Source organism: Anopheles stephensi, chromosome 2 (assembly GCF_013141755.1).
Source record: "Anopheles stephensi strain Indian chromosome 2, UCI_ANSTEP_V1.0, whole genome shotgun sequence".
NCBI classification, from domain to species: domain Eukaryota; kingdom Metazoa; phylum Arthropoda; class Insecta; order Diptera; family Culicidae; genus Anopheles; species Anopheles stephensi.
Genome location: NC_050202.1, coordinates 16846751 through 16865641, shown reverse-complemented (window position 1 = coordinate 16865641; position 18891 = coordinate 16846751). Strand labels below are relative to the sequence as shown.

The window sequence follows — 18891 nt, the reverse complement described above, 5'->3', positions numbered from 1 at the left end:
TAACGAAGTAATTATGCTAACATTCGATGCAAAAGACTATATAATTTGCATTATTTGTGCAGCGTGCATACTTTGTGGTTCACCGCCATTGTCGGGCGCTACAACCATCTGCACCACCGGCCCACTCACAGTCCCGCTGGATTTCACTCCCTTCTTCTTCTTATTGTGCGTTTTGGCGTGGATTTGCATCGAGTGCGCCTGTATGAACTGTTTCCCGCAGACGGGGCATTTGTACGGCTTTTCACCGGTGTGCGTCATGATGTGATTTTTCAACGTTTCCGCCTTGCCGAACGATCGGACGCAATACGTACACTTGAACTCTTTTATGCCACGGTGGACGAGCTTTACATGTCTCGAAAAGTTGCCTGCAACATGGGAAATGAGGGATATTAAGCTAAGCACAGCACTTATTTGCTTTCACCCAAACCTACCCGAGGTCAGGAACGTTTGGCCACAATAGTGGCAGGTGAACACTTTCTCCTTGGTGTGATAGTTCATGTGCAGCTTCAGTTCGTCGGCGGTTGTTTTCCTCATCCCACAGACCGAACACTCGTAGTTCTTGATGCCCTGATGGCGCATCATGTGCACCTTCAGCTTGTACGACGTGGGATAGCTCTTGTTGCACTGCTCACAACGAAATGGCATGCCGCCCGTGTGTATGTACATATGTTTCTGTGAGAAAGGAAAAGAAATCCTCATACAAAAAAATACGTTCACCGTGAACCATGCTCATCCATACCTTTAACGCTCCTTTGGACGAATAGGTAACGCCGCACGTTTCGCAGATACATGGCAGCGGTACGGGTTTAACGTACGCCGGATCGTGCTTCCGCTTGTGCGCATACAGGCCCTTGCTGGTGGAGTACGTTAAGGTGCAACCTTCGTAATCACACCGAAAGGTGCCCTGGTTGCACTGCGGATGCTTTTCATCCTTGTGCCGCTTCAGGTTTTTCCACTCGGTAAAATCTTTTCCACAGATCTTGCACAGCGCCGGCTTCAGCCCCTGATGCTCCCGTACGTGGCCTTCCAAACGCACCTGGGACCGGAACTTTCGATCGCACAGATGGCACTGTAGGTCGCCGGGGGTTTGCGAGCTTTCAACCGCCGAAGGATCGATGGAGTCAACCGTTCCCTCCTCATCACTACTACCACTAGCTTCGCTTCCATGCGATTCCTGCTTCAGCGTATAATTGTTTGCGGTGGGTAATACAAAGACTATTTCGGGCTCGAACGATTCATTACCGACCAATGGGTCGTACCTGTTTTCCTGCCCTTCACCAACCGGATGATCTTTCAGTTGTGTAGCCTCACTCGTGCTCACCTGCACCGATTCTCGTTGGACCTACAAAGAACAAAACGCATCAGCCTTCTGCTTGGTCAAATTCGTAGTAACGAGCTACCTGCGTCAGCTTCTCGTATGCCGCCAAACAAAGCGCACGAAAACTATCAAAATCTACAAATTTTTCATAGCATTTCAGGCAAAGTTTTAGCTGGTGAATGTCGTCCAGGTTGGAAACCTATCGAGAGGAGAGTTTTGTTCGTGAATGTTTACGTTTGTTAGCGCTTGTTTATTGGTCCGTAGCAGCATACCTCTAGCGATGTAAGCTTGTAGAATATTGCAGAAACGTCCGCCAGCTTCCTAATATCCGACAATCTGTGCCCTTCCGTACAGATTGCACATATAATTCTCATTTTTGCTAAAGGTTTTCAAGTTCTCCTATCCGATATCATCCCTACTTGGATACAAACTCTGCGTTCGGCAGTGAACCGTTTTGACGTTTGGTAAATCAAAACAACGGTACAGTGCGTGCCATATAATTATGCGCGAAAAGTCTTTTCAGCATTTGAATTAGTGTAGACTGCAACGGTTAAAGCAAGGTGTATGTATTTAGAAGGTGGATTTTTATCGATTTGACAGGGCGACATTTTAGTCGAGTTATGTCAGAGTTTGTTTACAAAAACATATGGTATGGGGCTACCAACATGAACAAACAGCCTCGATTCTCAGTCCTTTGAGCAATTTCGCTAATTTATGGGTCATCTTCGCATATTAAGTGTTGTCCCACAGACGATTGACGATATTTGGTTGCATTTTTCGTCAAAAAATCGCAAGCGATACCACCACCGGCGCCTCCTCCGATGCTGCCGTCACTCTTCTCAATACCCTTCCCCTTGATCACCTCGGAACTGTTATGTCAGGTCGAGAAATGTCAATTTGCTCTAAACAACTCTACCTTCTATATCTACATACCTTGGGTTAAAGCCTGAAAAAGGTAAAGATTAGTTTGAAATGTGAATAGCTGTTGTATTATTAAAAAGAAACAGTAATAAATATTAATAAACAAATAAAAATAATAAAAAAGGGGAGAAAGATATATTTTTGGGTACCTCAGTCGCGAAAAGTGAGTTTTTCCTCTGTTTTGCTTAAAAAAGAACTAATTTTAATAAATTAAAAGATAAATTAATTAAACTCATGCAATCTCAGTTAGGGCTTACCACCAGGGGCCTGGTCGTCATGATCGTCCGGTTCCATTTTCATGACATGAACACTCAACCGTAGCCTGTCGAGTGTAATGCTCTTCACGATGGTGAGTTCTACGAACAGTTCCAAGAGATCACGATCGTAACGGCTGCTCCAATGTCCATACGGGGCCAACAATCCATTTCGGTTACCACCACCGCCGCATCTCGGCCATCGGACCATCGCTTGACACTTCGGATATTTTATTTCCCAACTTCCAACAGTTAAATCTATATCCCAACTTGATATCATGTTCACATGAGTTGTAAACGCTTTTCTCTTCTTTTTATTCCTTTATTGTTCTTCTTTTCTGTGTTGGGTTTGGTTTTTGGTTCAGATTGCTTACGTTCTAGTATTAATATGTGTTACTCTTCCGAATTACTTTAGATTACTATTATTATTATTATTATTATTATTAGCTGCAGATCGTCAATCAGATAGTTCAGTCCTAAGAATCCGTGCCCGGGATTTGCGTACTCCAAATGATCCGTACGATGATCTGCCCCTCCGTCCGACAAGGGCGCGTTTGTGCGCAACCGTCCACCGTTTAAGCAGTCCGGTCCAGCTGGAGCCGCTTGTCCTTCAGGGCGATCGAATCGCGCACAATGATGGCGACCAACGGTACGCTCCCCATTACCATACAAACCCCCATGCAGTAGAAGCAGATCTCATACCCACCGGACACGTCGCGCAGCAAACCTGTATAGGCAGTGTTGGTGATTGAGTTTTGTTATGTGGTGTGAAGATATAGTGATGGGTGATAATAGTTAAAACACATGGCGGATGGCGGAAACATTGCGAACGATCACGGCGAACGAGCGAACGAGCGAACGATCGACCGAGCGGAGGCGAAGTAGAAAGGGCGAAGATCGAGAAAGAGAAAGAGAGAGAGAGAGAAGAAAGCAAGAAAAAAAGAAAGAAGACAGTGCAAGAAATATGTTAGTAACGATGTGCGGCACCACACCAACACCCGGGCTGGTGGCGTTCGGAGGGCGACGGAATCGATAATTCTGGTTTCCGTCGGTTAAAAACCTGCTAGTGGTGGCACCGAGATTGCACCAATACTTTGGAACATCCGAACCAAGCCATAGCTGGAGCTAATGCGTTCCGTCCCGAACAGATCGGCCAGCAGTACCGGAACGAGCAGGTACCAGCTGCCCAAGCAAAGCCCATAGCATCCGGCACTGACCACAATCACGAACCAAGCGTTACTGCTGGATGGGATGGTAAGTACGGCCGTTCCGGCACCTAGAATACTGTTTATGGAGAAAGAAACAAAGCTTAAGTTTGTGACTACTAAAGCAAAATCATCCCTCACTCACCAGACAATGTAAGCCTTTTTCCGGTCAAACAGATCCAAATCCGACAGCCAGCCCAATGCAAGGCGTCCGATCAAGTCTAAGGCCGCACTGACAGCAACCAAATATCCTGCCTCCGATTTGGTGTATCCTGGAAACATGGGTTAGTGATGAATAGGGATGAGCTTACATTATCCACACTGCTGATGAGGGGATGATCACTCGACTCGTGAGAGCTCCAAACCTAACTCAGTACCTTAGTGACACTAGATCCTTGGATCGCTAATACTTACCAGCCGAAATGACGTACGCTGGCAGATAGTAAAGCATATACGGACATCCAACCGACATTAAAGCTACCGAGAGGCACATTAGTATGAACGTGATGTCCTGCAGGAGCGTAATGTCCAGATATCTGCGGGCGAAAAAAAAACTGTGTTAAGGACATGCGGACAGATACACCAGACAGGTGTAACAGAACCACTCAACGTACTGGCTAATCTTCTCCAGCAACGTTGCGTTGTATGCCGTGTAAGGATCCTCGTCAAAGATCTCGTCCAAATCGCCCACCGGCGTGGGTATGATCATGCTCTTGCTCAGCCCCCGATTGTTGTTCTGTGCCAGCCCCTTGGTCGGCACCATCGCGCACATGTTGTTCGAGCTCATGACCGTCGGTATCGGGCCGGCCATCGTCTTCGTTGGTGCTGCCGCTGCTTCCGGTACCACCTGAACCGTCTTGTCCAGCTCGTTCGGTGCCAGCAACAGTGGTCCCAGAAGTGGAGCTTCCCCGCACGCGCCCTGCCCTTCCACCAGGCCCAGCGTTGTCTGTGAGCCGATCGGCTGGTCGGCCGGTTGCAGCGGGCGAGCCTGCGCCTCCTGCCGGTGGTGATGGTGAAGCTGGTGCTGTTTGTAGCGCATACTGTTCCGCTTGGAGTCATAGCCACTGGCCCGGTTCTTATAGACGCAGGTCGAATCGGTGCTCAGATCCTCGACCGAGTGCAGAATACTGCAGCTACGGATCGACGAAATGGGCTTAAGAAAGATTGCACTCGAGAGGATATCTTTCAGTTCGTCTTCACTTTCTTGGAGCGTTTTTTCCGTAATGTTGACTAGAAAATGGTAGGGGGTGCATACATAGTAGGCAAAAAATGTAAGGTTATCCGCTCTTGCTTGGCTCTCTCGCTCTCGCTCTCTCTCTCACACACACACACATAGAATCACACACAGAAACAAAGGGGCTTAACGGTAGGTGGGTATTCGGAGTTCGATAGCGGACTATGCTTTGCCCCACACGTACGGATCGTGGTTACGATCGAGTCCTTGCCATTCGTGTACGGTCGAGTCCCTATCATTCACACTATCCTTTATCTGGGGACCAGTTAAGGGGACAAACAAACGATCCTACAGCATATGAGTGTATCCTGCAGTGTACCTGCAGTGTACCTGCAGAAGGCAGCGCACTCCTCTGCCGATCTTCGTATAGTCTGATTCGACCGTGCATGATCGTCCACTATCAATCACCATTGTTGTTACGCTACAGCTCAAAGCACCAATTAGCACCATCGAGATTCTGTCTGGTTTGAAACTAAAGTTTGAAGATAGTTGAGAGATGACATGTCCATCGCAAGTTACCCACAAGTACAGTTCGCTTCAGCCCCACCACAGTCGATTGGTATGACACACACTAGTTCTAGTAACTCACTGTCATTTGCTCGATTGTTCTTGAAAGACCCGTCCCAGACCTTCGTACGGGCTGCTCTTATCACTTCGCAAAATAAAACGCATCTTTTCTATACCAAAATCATTATACGTAAGTAAAGCATAACTGTGGAAACTTATTAGCAAAAATCAAAAATAGTTTCTTCTTGGCTTGAAACAGCTCGCACAGGTGGCAGGGTGTCAGAGAGTGAGGCTACATTTAACTAGGAGGAGCCGAATTTTATTCCACTCCCTGCTCCATTTCCAAAACAAATCCGCAACAGCTAGCAACAGAACAGGGGGACATAAGAAAAGTTTTGATCTTTCCACAAACGACGCTGATCTTGTTTCAAGCCGGGAATCCTGGAATCTTGAAACTGATAGACTGAAGTAACAAACAGAAATATAACACAAAACATGATGCAACACAAGTTGATACAAGATCTACTTCAACAAAATTCAAATCATACTTATCAGGTGATATAGTAACGGAAGAGTGAAAGAAGAGTGATCTCCACGTGTGTCCTGCATGTCTGGTCTAGACATACTAGAGCACCGTGAGAAGGAAAAAAACAATGGTGGACAAGAACAAAACGTAATCATGGTGATAATATGTAATGATTCTGAGGTGGGCTGTGCGGGATATGATCGGGATGACCGTTCATATTCACACATCCCTCCCATACCTTGCTGTACTCTCTTCTCTTGCTTACACTATCTTTGATCGCCATTTTGATATCACTCTCTCTATGTGTGTGCGACTCGGTACGGAATCGGTACGGAATCATTGCAGCACCCGGATGCAAATGCCCCACACGTTGAAACACGTTGACACGTTACAGCACCCCAAAAACCGGGACACAGTGGATATTGTCCACGTCTTTGACTTGCTCAATACATCCGTGATACAAACTTTTGCTCGGGTTTTTGCACGGTTTTTTTTTTGGGATTTTTGTGGTATGTATTTTTGGGGAAGGGGGGAGGTTTTTTTTTGTTTTCGCTACTTTTAACAAAGTACAGATGAGAGCAAACTTTATCTGTAAAAAAATCTAGAAAAAATTAGAAGCGATTTTATGTGCTGTTCATCATTAGCCCGGTCAATGCATACAGGTTTGTGGTGTGGATTGGATTGGTTTCTGTTAGCTAGGTTCCATTTTCCAGACAGATTTTGCAGAAGAAAGGTTTAAAATTTCGAGTGTTTGTGTGCGTGTTTAAAAGTTTGTGTAGTGTGTGATCAAATCGCAACATAAGTACACAGCAGCTCATGATCGGTAATGCAGACTTTCAGCCCCCCGAAGAAAAGCTTCGCTCGTTGCTTGGTGATGATGACGGAAATAAAAGCAACTAAGATGGGGAGAATGAGTATTGCCAGTTCGTTCCGAGACATGGACATGGTTAAAGCTAAAATTATAATAAACCGCGATGGAGTATGTGGATTTACAAAACGGTGGCACGTCAGTGAAGAACATCTCCTTCATCTAGCTTGATCTCGATGCAAACAAACCCCTTTCGATCCCATGCTCTAACCAGCAAGTCTTTCAATCACCACCGGAACAGATTTAAAAAAAGCACACTTGTCAGCAAAAGTGGACAGATGGAAAAGCACCTTGGCATGACGCGAAAACCTTGAGAAAACTCTACACCTCTAAGCTGTCAAACCTAGCGCCAGTCGGCCATGCTGATGTGAAGTTTCGCCCCGAGATGAGAAGAGTTCAGCAGTGGCAGCAGCAGCTAGATGCGGTTGATAGAGCACATGCTATCCTACTCACGACTCATGAACGTTTCTCTCGTTACTCCTAGTTCAGCTAGACCCTTAAGGCACCTCTGATCCTATGATCTCCCCTCGTTCCAGCTAGGTGAAATTTCCAAAGCGAAATGAATCTATATACAGCCCCTGAGCATCCAGACTGCAAAACATACGAAGCGACAGAGAAACCGATGATCGTAGAGGAAACGGTGGCGAACACAAGGCTACACTAGGACTACGTTCGATACTGCACTGCTCTACACCGCGACAAACGCAAGATCGTCTCCAGGAAAACTAAACTCAAAACCAAAAAAGTAAATCTGATGACTGCGGCATGATGGATACTTTAGCGTATGTACCTTCAGCGTCAAGAACTGATCCTCAACCAAACGTGCACAACTGCCCTCTACACACACACACACCCAACAGGCTTCCCTTTTTGCTCCATACATCACGCCCTTTACGGCAAAAGATGGCAATATGGAAGCCCAAACCAAAAAAAAACCCATGCACCCATTTGAACGGTGGCCCAACCGGTGGTGTCTCGTATGAGTTTAGTAGATTGAGTGTTGGCAGAAAAGGAAAGAATTTTAAGAAAGTTCAAGAAAGAAAACGAAAAACCGAAACTCATAACCTTTTTTTCTATGGCAGTAAAGCATGAAACTGCACCGAGAACCGAGGGGCTTGCTTGCGGCGAACTTACCGAACTTGTTGTCGAGCGTAAGGCTGTTGTTGCGGTTCTGATCGTCCAGAAACAGATCCTCCAGGCACCGTTTGCTTAGGTGATCCTCGGACGAGCTAAGGTGGCCCAGATTTTCGCGAAAGTCGCTACGGGACGAGAACTGCGTACCTTCCTTCGATGGTTCCAGCAGGTTGTCCTGCTTCTTCTCCAGTGGTCGGTATAGGGCGCCAGACACGCACACGTGCAGCATGCAACCTCCTTTAAAAAGAGATTTGAAAGATCAGCTGCGGAGATCGCGATCATGGTGAGAATGCTCTTACCAAGGATGAGCAGAGTGCCGTGAAAACCGAACAGATGTATCAAACGTTCGATCAGCATCGGAAACACGAAGCTTCCGGCTGCCGTACCGGAGATGGTGATGCCGTTCGCCAAGGCGCGATGTTTCTCAAAATACTGCGACACTATAACGATCCCCGGCGTTGTGGAGAGACCTCCACCAATACCTATAAAAGAAGAAAATAGTTTCCAATGAGAATGATCGTGTGGGCTTTGAAGGGTGCATAGGATCCTACATACCGGTCAGTATTCCAAAGGTGAAAAGCAAATGGTACATGCTGGTGGCAAAGTAGCTGAGCGTCAGCCCTAACCCGCAGAACACACCACCAATGATGACCACAATCCGGCAGGAAAAGCGCTGACACAGGGCACTGGATAGGGGGGCCAGCACCAGGCACAGCGCCGACAAGATGGCCGGTATCCAGGAGGCGGTCGTTGCCGATGCGTTCGGGAAGTTTTCCATTATCTCAACGTACAGCACACCGTACGATTTGACCAGTCCGGCCACCCAAAACTGTACCGAGAATGCACCGAACACGATGATCCAGCCATAACCACCGTCCGGTGGGCTATCGTCGTCATCCTCGCTCGTATCGGACGCAACCTGCTTTCGTTGCCTCTGGATATGAAGCTTTTGTCTGGAAGATTTAGTTGATGAATTGTTGGGTTGATGTTATAAATTATAAACGAATACAACAAGTGCACATTCAGGGGCGGATCATAGGGATCTAAACAGGTGCTTATAACCTCGAGTATTCAAGGGGCGCCAAGGGAGATCGTACTATCAGCTGGTTGTGTCCTCATTTCATTAGGAGGGCCTAGGATATAAGGGTCCTAATTTAATATCTCCACTTGGCCTCTTATTCTGGCCCAGTCAACAGATTCAACGTACCAAGGGGCTTCCAAGGGACTTGCTCCACCAATTTGCATAGGTAGAAAATCCAAGAATAGGCTGTAGGATAATTACATGGGAATTTACAATTAACTGTCATATGTTATAAAGCTCGTTGACGAGGACTTTATATTGCACACTTATCCAGCCTGTCAAGTCAAGGAGACCACACTATGGTGGTAAAGCTCATGGTAAATCTAGCTTAACAACGGAGAGGTCATATAAGCTAGAGGAGATCTCTGACTTGGTGGATTAGTCACAAACTTAGTCCCAAATTCAATTCGTAACATGCTCAACATGGGACTTCCTTATTCAACCTCATTACCAAATCTGTTACGGAAGTTACTCAACTTAAGACCGTAACATATGTTCTGCTGGAACTCATCCGAAGAACCAGTTGAAATGATGCAGCTTTTTTGCTAACAAAGGAACAGTTCTTTGTTACTACACCAGACAAGAAAGCTATTGAGTCAATTTTGGTCAAATATGCAAGTTGCCAGCAGACGAGGCCACGAGGAAATAGAATTTGAGGTCATTCATTACGAGTACAATCGCTTCGTTATAATTAAAGGATGACAAGGGATCTTTCCTTGAAGATCCCCAAAGAGCTTATACAGGAATTGAGCTAATATGACTCACTCCTGGGAACTTCGACATCAACCGAGTAAGTGGAAAAAGCCTGAAAATCTCTCCTATTAATCATGCTATGATGTCATGTTGGTATAGGGACGTGATGACTAACACTTAACGGGAAAAAAGGATTGATACTCACTTTTTGCTTCGGATCTCACGAGATTTCGCTATCAGCGGGCGCGCAGTTAGACTCGAAACAGTCAACAGGTTCTCGTTATCATCCTCGTCCAGCTCGGTCGACGGCTGGGGCTCCACCGGTTTTGCCAAGCTGTAGTGCGTATCGAGCGCGAGTGAGGACGGCCTGAGCAGGGTATCGTTACGCCCACCGGCCACTGTTGGCTGCGGTGGTGGTGGTGCACCAAAGTCATCGAGCAGCGTCGCACCGTCGTTCGCACCGTACGTTGCACGTCGTCCGTCGCCGTCGCCGGTAAACTTGCCGACCAGGGCCATTGGCGGTACTGTCGGCAGGGTGTCGTTCGGGATGGTGGCGGATGGTTCCTGCTTGCACGCCGTGACGACCGGTGCGGACTGGATCGAGAACATGGATCCACTGTTCTCGAACTCGGCCAGCAGGGCGGCATTGAGAGGCGCCCGGCATCGCTGTTCCGGTATGGATGGATGGTAGACGCCATCGAAGAGTCGGTTATCATCCGCGTGGGGCTGTATTTCGATATCCTCCGAAAAGAGGCTTTGTGGGCGCAGGTACTGATTAAGACACTCCTGCGATGTCTGCAAAATGGAGTGTAAGTGGGTGAGGGAGAGTGTGTGTGTGTGTGTGTGGGTTAGAGGCTCTTAATTAGGCTGACAAGCTGTTGATAATCAAGGGGCGAAACTTCAATTACCCTAATTATCCCATCAAACATAATTTCCTTCTAAGGTCATCCTGGCTCCCCACCCCGAGCATACTCCTTTAGTCACGAGGTCCATAGCGCAACGGCCTTGGGAAAACCCCATCCAACATTCCTTTCGGGTGACTCCTTACGGGGCCAACGAAAGCGGCATGATTCACTTTATAATCGAATTGTTTGAAATATTTAATCAATAAAACCCACCACAATGCATGACAAGTTAAGCATCCGTCTAATGGAAATGTGTTTTCCCCCTTTTCGTTTGGTCCTCCCCAATCCTAATGCTGTTAACACGCGACCATTTTTTTTTACTTCTGCTTGAGAATCCAAGCAAACCATGACAAATCATTTGATTTGTTTGGTTGCCAACGTGGTTTGGTAGCCTGCTTGGTGAGGCACGTGATTGCACAACATGTTTTCGTTGGTGTGGAGGTTGTTTATTTTTTATTTTTATTTTTTTGGTTAATCGTTACAACTTTACTTAGCTAGAATAACGCTTTTTTGGTGAGGTTTTTTTTTCTAATGCTGATTGTTGCACACGTGCACAAGTCTGCAAAGTTCCTCAATTCCCCGATGCCCGATGTCAATAAACATCGTGAAGTACCAGGCGGCTCCATTATGAATCGAGCAGCTTATCTTCGACTGCAACGTTACCTTAGTCATGCTCCCCAACTCTTTCACTGTAAGCAAAGTCACAAACCAACAAAAAAAAAAAAGAAAGTCAATCGATTAAGCAGGCAGACCCCTTTTTCACCTTTTTTTTTGCCTATCGAAATGCGCAGTTTGGTAACATCATCCTGCTGCCATGTAATTTCTTGACCGGTGACAGGTATTATCGATAAAACTTTAAAGTACAGCGATTCAGGCTGCTTCAGCCGGCTGCCAACCATACGAACATCCGAAGCACCGAATGTGCGCATAAAAAGAAGAGTTTGTTTATCGTCGCCCACCTGGGCATGTGGACAAGGTCGGACTGATTGAAACTCGTCATAGCTCAACTCATTAAACTTTGGCCCAACTTTTTTAGATGCCAACCTAAGGACTTTAATGACTCCACCTTGTGGCTCCTTCTCTAATTGAATTTTATTGGACGGAATACACAGGTTATCAATTCTGCTAAACAAGCTGACAGTTTGGGAGGTTAAAACTTTCCATTTGTTCCATTTGAATTCCACAATTTAAGGCCCGATTGCGTCCTGTGCAAAGAACGCTTTGGAAGGGTTCGGGACTGGTTTCTTTTTCCATTCCTTCCCATTTGAAGCTAAATTTAGCAAAATAACATCAGAAAGGACACAAAACACAGGCTCCAGGCTGGATGGCATAATTTTCCCCAACCAATCATCTTCCCAAGGGCATGTTCCATGTCTCCATCCCCGACCAACAGCTACCGGGGTTGTCTGACGTCTTTGCGACCTGTCACTGCTGGCAAAAACAACAACGCCCGAGCACTATGTGATGCATCGAGGAAGCGCGCTGTACGGCGAAGCCATCACGGCCACGGCCACATTCCTGCTGCAGGCCTGGACCCGGCGCTCACCACTGCACTCGGTGAGCAAATTGATTGATTTCCCGTTCGTGCCGGTCGGGACAAAGCAACAACATGGTTCGTGCCCGTTCCGGACGTACTACCCAAACCCAAAGCCCCGAGACACCAAATGCCGGAACCCGTTCCTGTAACGAAACCATTAAAGTGTAGTTCGGTTGTGGATGGGTTTGTTTCATCGGCACCAGTTACCAGGCTTGCACCCACACACGTGGCAGGCTGCATTGTTAATGTCGTTCTCTTTATCGGAATGGGTCGGAGCAGCGGCATGATTATTGCCAGTCAATCAATATTAGTCACTGACTGGCCTTTGACAAATAATGATGTCATGATGTTTGTGTTTGCATGTACATAGAGGACAGGCAACCTCCTAATGAGGCGTGGGGGAATATGTAGTGGACTTTTGTTTAAGAAATCGATAGTCGTCTTTCTTTAGAGATAAAATTTTATGTATTCAATTCAATTCAATCTGTTTGTGTTTGTCAGCTGTTTTCTGATAATAAAACAAAAATTATCTGCAAATTCAACAGGATTCGATTGGTCACTTATCTGAAGACACCTTTCAATACTAAACATGAGCGACCAGTTTCTATAACTTCTACTCATCGAATTAGGTAATTAATGTTAGAATAGGAAGAGTATTGACAATACGGCGTCTGACCGTAATCATCAATTAAAAAATAAATACAGGGTATTATAAACATTGAAAGAAATACTTTGAATAGATATTCAACAATATCGATGGAAAAAGTATAATCCAAGTAAAAAATTGGCCTTTGACTCTGTAAACCGCCATAATCGTTTTAAATGTAGCGAAAACACTACAGATACAGTGATTTCAATAGACAAAAATTAATGAATGTTTGTATTTTAACTAAAGGTGATCTTATATGATGCACAAAAGCTCATTCTATAGGGTCAAAGCGGAGACTTACGGCCGTATCATGTATAACAACTGGGATACATGTAAAACAAATTGCTGATGAATTTTGGCTATGAGTTACAAAGGGTTTGAGACCATTAAGACTTGCTCAACCCATTTCTTACTGTTGTATGAAATAGACTTCAAGATATCCAAGATATCAAAATTATAATAATATCGCTTGGGGCGGACGGATGGTCGAGGCGACAGCGGCTTCGGTCTTTACACGGTATGACCCGGGGTTCAGATCCCATCTAGACCGCCTCCATGGATCCAGCTACGAGAGAAACCAAGTCATAGAAAGTCAGAATTGTGCCAGACCGAGACCTCTCGAGGATGTAGCGCCAAGGAAGTAGAAGAAGTGTTTTATGTGTTCAGCAGTGCAGATAATTCTGATTTACTCAATAATTAAAAAAAATTAAAAGGTTTTGTTTTGCAACGACTTTTTAAGCTGTTATCAAATCACTCATTTGTTAAGAATTGGTACTCCTGCTATAGCTGAAAATTTTTGCTTATAATGATTCAAAAGAGAGGTTGAAAAAAAGCATTTTTTTAGTTAATAAGTTTATCATAAAAAGTGTACAACCAATCTTCTTCATCCATAGCCTTGAGAGGTCTTGGCCAGCCAATTCCTGGCTTTCTGTGACTTAGTTTTGTCCGTAGTAAATTAGTTGGCCTTACGTACGGGGAGGCGTTCTGGATGGGATTTGAACTCCGGTCCTCGGCCACCGGACCGTCCCAACCAAACTAATTATTATGAAATTATTATAGAAAATAGAATAAATTATTTTTATAATTATTAGAAAATATTATAAATTTTTATTGATGAAGAATTTGTATAGGTATAGACCATTTATGATACTTTGACTCGTGTATAACCGACGTATCTATTGAACCTAGTAACGTATCGGAGGTCACTCTGTACCTTGCATTCTTTTCTATTATTATTTTTCTCTAATCATATCAATAATTCACGCAATAATAAAAGATTGCGTTCACTAACTACCTTCAGATAAAGGTTAATCTTTTATCTAAAGAACTGAACTTCAAAAATCTCTTTTAATACCCCTGTATCCTAACATAATTACCTATCAAGATCAAGATCTGAAGATTGAAAGGAGCTTTGTCAGTACTAAGCATTTTGTAGCAAAACAAGGCATTTGGAACGGATTCGGGTCACTCAACAGTATTGTATGACCGTTCAATTACAGCAGACACTGAAGAAGATGACTGACGCTGTTTTGACTTGGCTCTATAAGGCACATAATCGGTCAAACCCGTGCAGAACATCCTGGGTAAAATTGATAACCGAAAACGTCCATTAAACTTTACTCTAATCCCAATACACAATCCTAACAGACCTCATTTGATGGACCCGCTCGCTATTGGAAGATCGATATCCAATTATTCTGTAGCGAAGGCGGAGTAATAGTAACTAAATGCCAAGTATCCGCGAAAAAAAAACTTAAAGAAGCGATCAGTTATTTTATCGACAGTCATAACTGCTACGTCCCAGCTAACTATCCTAAGAATGCCTGAGTAGGTGTGGAAATATTTTCCTGGAATGCTTATCGGGTTGTAGGAATCCAACAAAATACAATCAATCGAGGTTTGTGAAGAAGTTATCACTAAACCGAAGGCGACCTCAATTCCTACCACAACAAATCGCGTTTCAAATCCTAACCAAATAGTCCCCCCGGCATAGAGAAACCAGCTCCAGGGTGAAATCAAGTCAAGGAAGCCATACATGGCAGGTCAATCACTCTCAAAGTTTTATGGCCAGAGCGGCGGAGCCAGATGCATTAGTTTTATGTTAATGAGCTTATAAAGGTAGCTCACTTTAGCTTTACGCTACTGAACCAAAAAGCGAAAAAGTGTTTAAGGTTTTTCACAGCCAAAACTTGTTTCCCCGCTTTAGTACTTCTCTCTAGTGAATAACGAAACAATATGTGCTCATTACTACCAATTGCACACAAATTACAATTCCATTCGCTGAGTCTTTGATTTGGTGTGTGCTTAAAAATAAAACATCCCCATTAGCATGAATATCGCATATCTCGAGCAGGAAGCGTGAGTATCACATGGCGAGCATCATTTAATTATGCTTCTTCGCCTGCCTTCAACCACATTGTTTGGCTCTGTCTCGATCTGAATTTCTCTCTCTCTCTCTCACTGTATCCTTCCAACATCAAACCGAAAAAAAAACGATACAAAAATAATGATCGTTTATTAGAGGAAGCCCCCAAACAGCATTAACGGGGACATACTGCGGCAAAAGCCAACAAATAACTGCAGTACGGGACGGACAAAGGCACGCTGATAACTGCAGCCTCCAGCAGCCTTGCGAGAGGGAGAGACTTCCTACAACTCCACTGCATGATACACGGTGATACGGCCAGGACGCGATGGGGCTGGTCGATTCACCGCCAGTTTGCTGTCTGTGACCCACATTTTATGCAGCATCCCACCGTACGGTACGTGCAGCAGCAGCAGCAGCAGTTCGTTATCATGCCCAACGACACACAAAAGCGTCGTGGCAAGAATGGCAAGGGCACTCCATATCGAGCGGAATGCCTGCTCCGGCCAGATGACAACGGGCGCTTGGTTACCTTTTTTTCAATTAATTACTCCGCCCGCTTGGAATTCCAAAAGACTTCAGCTGTTTGGACCGAGCGTGGCCATTGAGAGTGAAAATAACCGCCTCGTCCTACGAAAAGTCAGGCCAGCGGCTCTCTACCTTGTGTTTCGTAATCAACCACCCAGTCCACCCAGCGTACGGTGTCGTGTGTCCCGCGGCATATAGGCCAGAATGACACACAACATCCGAAGCTCTCTCACCACCTTCTCGATCACGCGTTCCTGCGCAAGTACGCTACCGGTTCTGGTATCATCATCATCATCATCATTGTCATTGTCATGGTACGCAAATGATACCCCGCCGACGCAGGAATGTCAGGAGGACGCTTGTAGGCAGATAAGCCCAAGAACTCTGGTCCTGACACCCCCCAGCCCCCCCTCCCCATGGCCCGACGGACGAAGACGCGGTGGTTGGATATCGATTTTCCACGAACTTGCTGCAGCTGCTGCAACAGTGCCACCCTCTCTATCACACGCCTCCCTTCCACCCGGACTTACCTGGAGATTCCATTCTTTTGGCAGAGACATTTTTCGTAGATGGATGTGGCGAACTTTCCGTTCTTGAAACTTGGTTTCATTGGACTAATTGGATGTTTTTTTTCTTCTGTTTGGTCGTTTGGTGTGTGTGTCTGTGTGTGGCCGGGCAGTTAAGGATTGTGCTCCACCGAGAAGATGGCTCCGGGTTGCGGTTTTTCAATACGGTTGGTTTGGTTCGTATTCCTGCGCTGGCTCGGGGCACTCGGGGAGAACGCTGGCGACCACTTTATAACGCACACAGAGAATACTTCTATTTCCTGTCCGGAAATGAAATCGTTGCTAGGGCGTCCGCACACCGTATCTAATCGCGCATCGCAGTCCGGATCGAAGTAGTCCTTTGTTATCGAAGCACTCGTGACGCGGATAGAATATAGCTAGCTGTGGCTACTACTACTACCTCGCCTACTACTTTGTATTGTCTGGTGTCACTTTTGGGGGCTCGCTTTCGCTCCTAGCATCTAGAGACTTCTACTACCGTCGCTCGCTGGTGCTACACGGCAGGACCCTAATACTGTCTTCTGTCCGCTGAATTGCTAGTAATTGCGCTACTTGTGCATGTGGCACGCCTCTACACAAGTCCCCAAATGAGAGGGGAGTTCTACGAGAGGTGTTTATGTAATACTATCACCGAAACTGTCTTTGAGACAGTTGAACTGCCAGTGTTAAAGCTAGTGGGGGGACTCAAGTTGTTGTCCTACCACAATCCTGCCTGTCTTTTACTTGTTTGGCAATCTGTTTCTGCTGGCGTAACCTGTCCACGTAACACTCGAAAAACGCCCCACAAATACAACGTACAGTGCGGAATGGGAACTCCCGCCGTGCCGAGGGGACAGCCTAGTTTGAGGCTACTCGCAGCTTATTAGGAATGAATTATCTAACTATTTGCTACTCTGCCACCGTACGACCCACGAGACAAAAAAAACACACACACACACAGGAGATTAACCTATGGAAGAGCCTTGGGAGCCTGCTTCCCGAATCGGTGGTTTCAGTTATGCTGATACGGATTTTGCCTGGGGGGGAACGTGAGGCGGCCAAATTGGAAACTTTTCTTTGCCTGCGCTTGTTTCGGTGAATGTCGCCGCACAAAACACAACAAGGACTGCCTCAACCAAACTGCTGCTGGGGGTGCACCGAGTGGTTGGTCCTCAAATAAAAAAATGGTGACAAATATACGACGACACGACACGACCGGCCACCGTTCCCGTTCAAGTACCGTTTTGCTTCTGGCAGGCAGCACGAATTTTCCACCGAGAAATGGGGGAAAAACAACCAGAACGAGACACCGCCACTGGCCACTCGCATGTGTACGGTCACTATAGTGCTCTTCCACTCCTGCGCACATTTGTTATCAGGCGCTCCGTTTGCTTGTGTTGGTTGGTGGTGGCACCTGCGCTGTGGCAATGTTTTCCAGCCCAAGTTTGACAGGCTGGCGGCTGTCTTGTCGTGGTGGTTGATTCCATAAAATTTTGTGGTAGACCAGGGTTGAGGCTTACACCGGGTCTCACAGTTTTTGGAAGTTATGGAAAAAATTGAGAAGGTTTTTAATATATTAAGGTACGTATTCTAATTGCAATTGCTTCTTAAATAAACATGTTAAAAAAAGTTAAATTTAAAGGAGATAATATTAAAAAAATAATATAACTTATCATCTTGCTATAATTGCTTTCAGATGTCATTGACCTTACCTTGACCTTGACATAGTGGTTTCTTAATCCTCCATATCCCGCATACTCGTTTATAGCTTTTCAAACCATTCAAATAACGTCATGAAGTTCATGAAACAGTTTTTGAGATTATAAAAAAAAATTGTAACAAAAGTTAAATAAAACTTCGAACACATGAGCATTTTGGGAAAAAATCTTATCCACAAAGACCATGTGCCAGTCGTTGATATCGAGCACATGGGCAAGTCGAACACGTGGGATAGACTGAATGCGCCATTTGGAAGAAACCCGAGCTATAAACTTTAAATGAACTTTGAGTTTATTATGATTTGCTAAAATTTATTAAATTTTTTAACTTTATTAACAAATAATCGTAAGAATGTGAAATTCTCCTGGCGGCTGAAAGCCTGGAAGAAATACTGAGCAGCATGATATAGCTTTAAATTATGTATTTTTTTAGGTAAGCTAGGTAAGTCAGTACAGGCTCGCCTATAAAATAAAACATAAAACTACCATATACAGATTAGTTTGTCTAGTGTATAGTGTCAACAATCTGTAGGCTAATTAAAACATTAATTGCAGTTCATTGTTCTCCTATGCTCTGCTAGACAATAACATTTTTTATTGCACTATAATTCAATTGGACGAAGTTTTCATTGTGACAACGAAGTGCACAACCTGCAGAGAGATGCTATACCAGCATGTTTTTTCAGCTTCTCCACCATGAAAACTATGCGTTAAGAGATTAGTACCAATTATTGTCTTGCAATGTGTGAAGTAGAAGAACAATTCAGAAGGTCTACAATTCTTGTTTAATTAAGCAGAGCTTTAAGCAACTGATCATTTTCTCGATCGTCGACCACAAAAACCACGCAGTACAGTGCTCAGTTACGCCCAAAATTAAGCAATGTCTGCCAACTATGATTGGTT

General features: G+C 45.1%; 2 protein-coding genes across 2 annotated transcripts; both read right to left on the bottom strand.

Annotated features, from left to right (window-relative positions):
• Positions 1 to 22: 22 nt before the first annotated feature.
• Positions 23 to 1796, bottom strand: LOC118507218 (zinc finger protein 660-like). Its single transcript, XM_036045319.1, has 5 exons — positions 1591 to 1796; positions 1401 to 1517; positions 740 to 1342; positions 432 to 672; positions 23 to 365 (listed from the first exon to the last, which is right to left on the bottom strand). Exons 1-5 carry the CDS (start codon positions 1690 to 1692, stop codon positions 37 to 39), a joined length of 1392 nt encoding a protein of 463 aa, XP_035901212.1. The 5' UTR covers positions 1693 to 1796; the 3' UTR covers positions 23 to 36.
• A 971-nt stretch (positions 1797 to 2767) lies between these two features.
• On the bottom strand, positions 2768 to 17673 carry LOC118507216. The gene is made up of 10 exons (XM_036045316.1): positions 16256 to 17673; positions 9947 to 10536; positions 8523 to 8920; positions 8267 to 8449; positions 7968 to 8204; positions 4313 to 4928; positions 4113 to 4234; positions 3844 to 3970; positions 3554 to 3777; positions 2768 to 3220 (listed from the first exon to the last, which is right to left on the bottom strand). Exons 1-10 carry the CDS (start codon positions 16283 to 16285, stop codon positions 3069 to 3071), a joined length of 2679 nt encoding a protein of 892 aa, XP_035901209.1. The 5' UTR covers positions 16286 to 17673; the 3' UTR covers positions 2768 to 3068.
• Positions 17674 to 18891: the final 1218 nt, after the last annotated feature.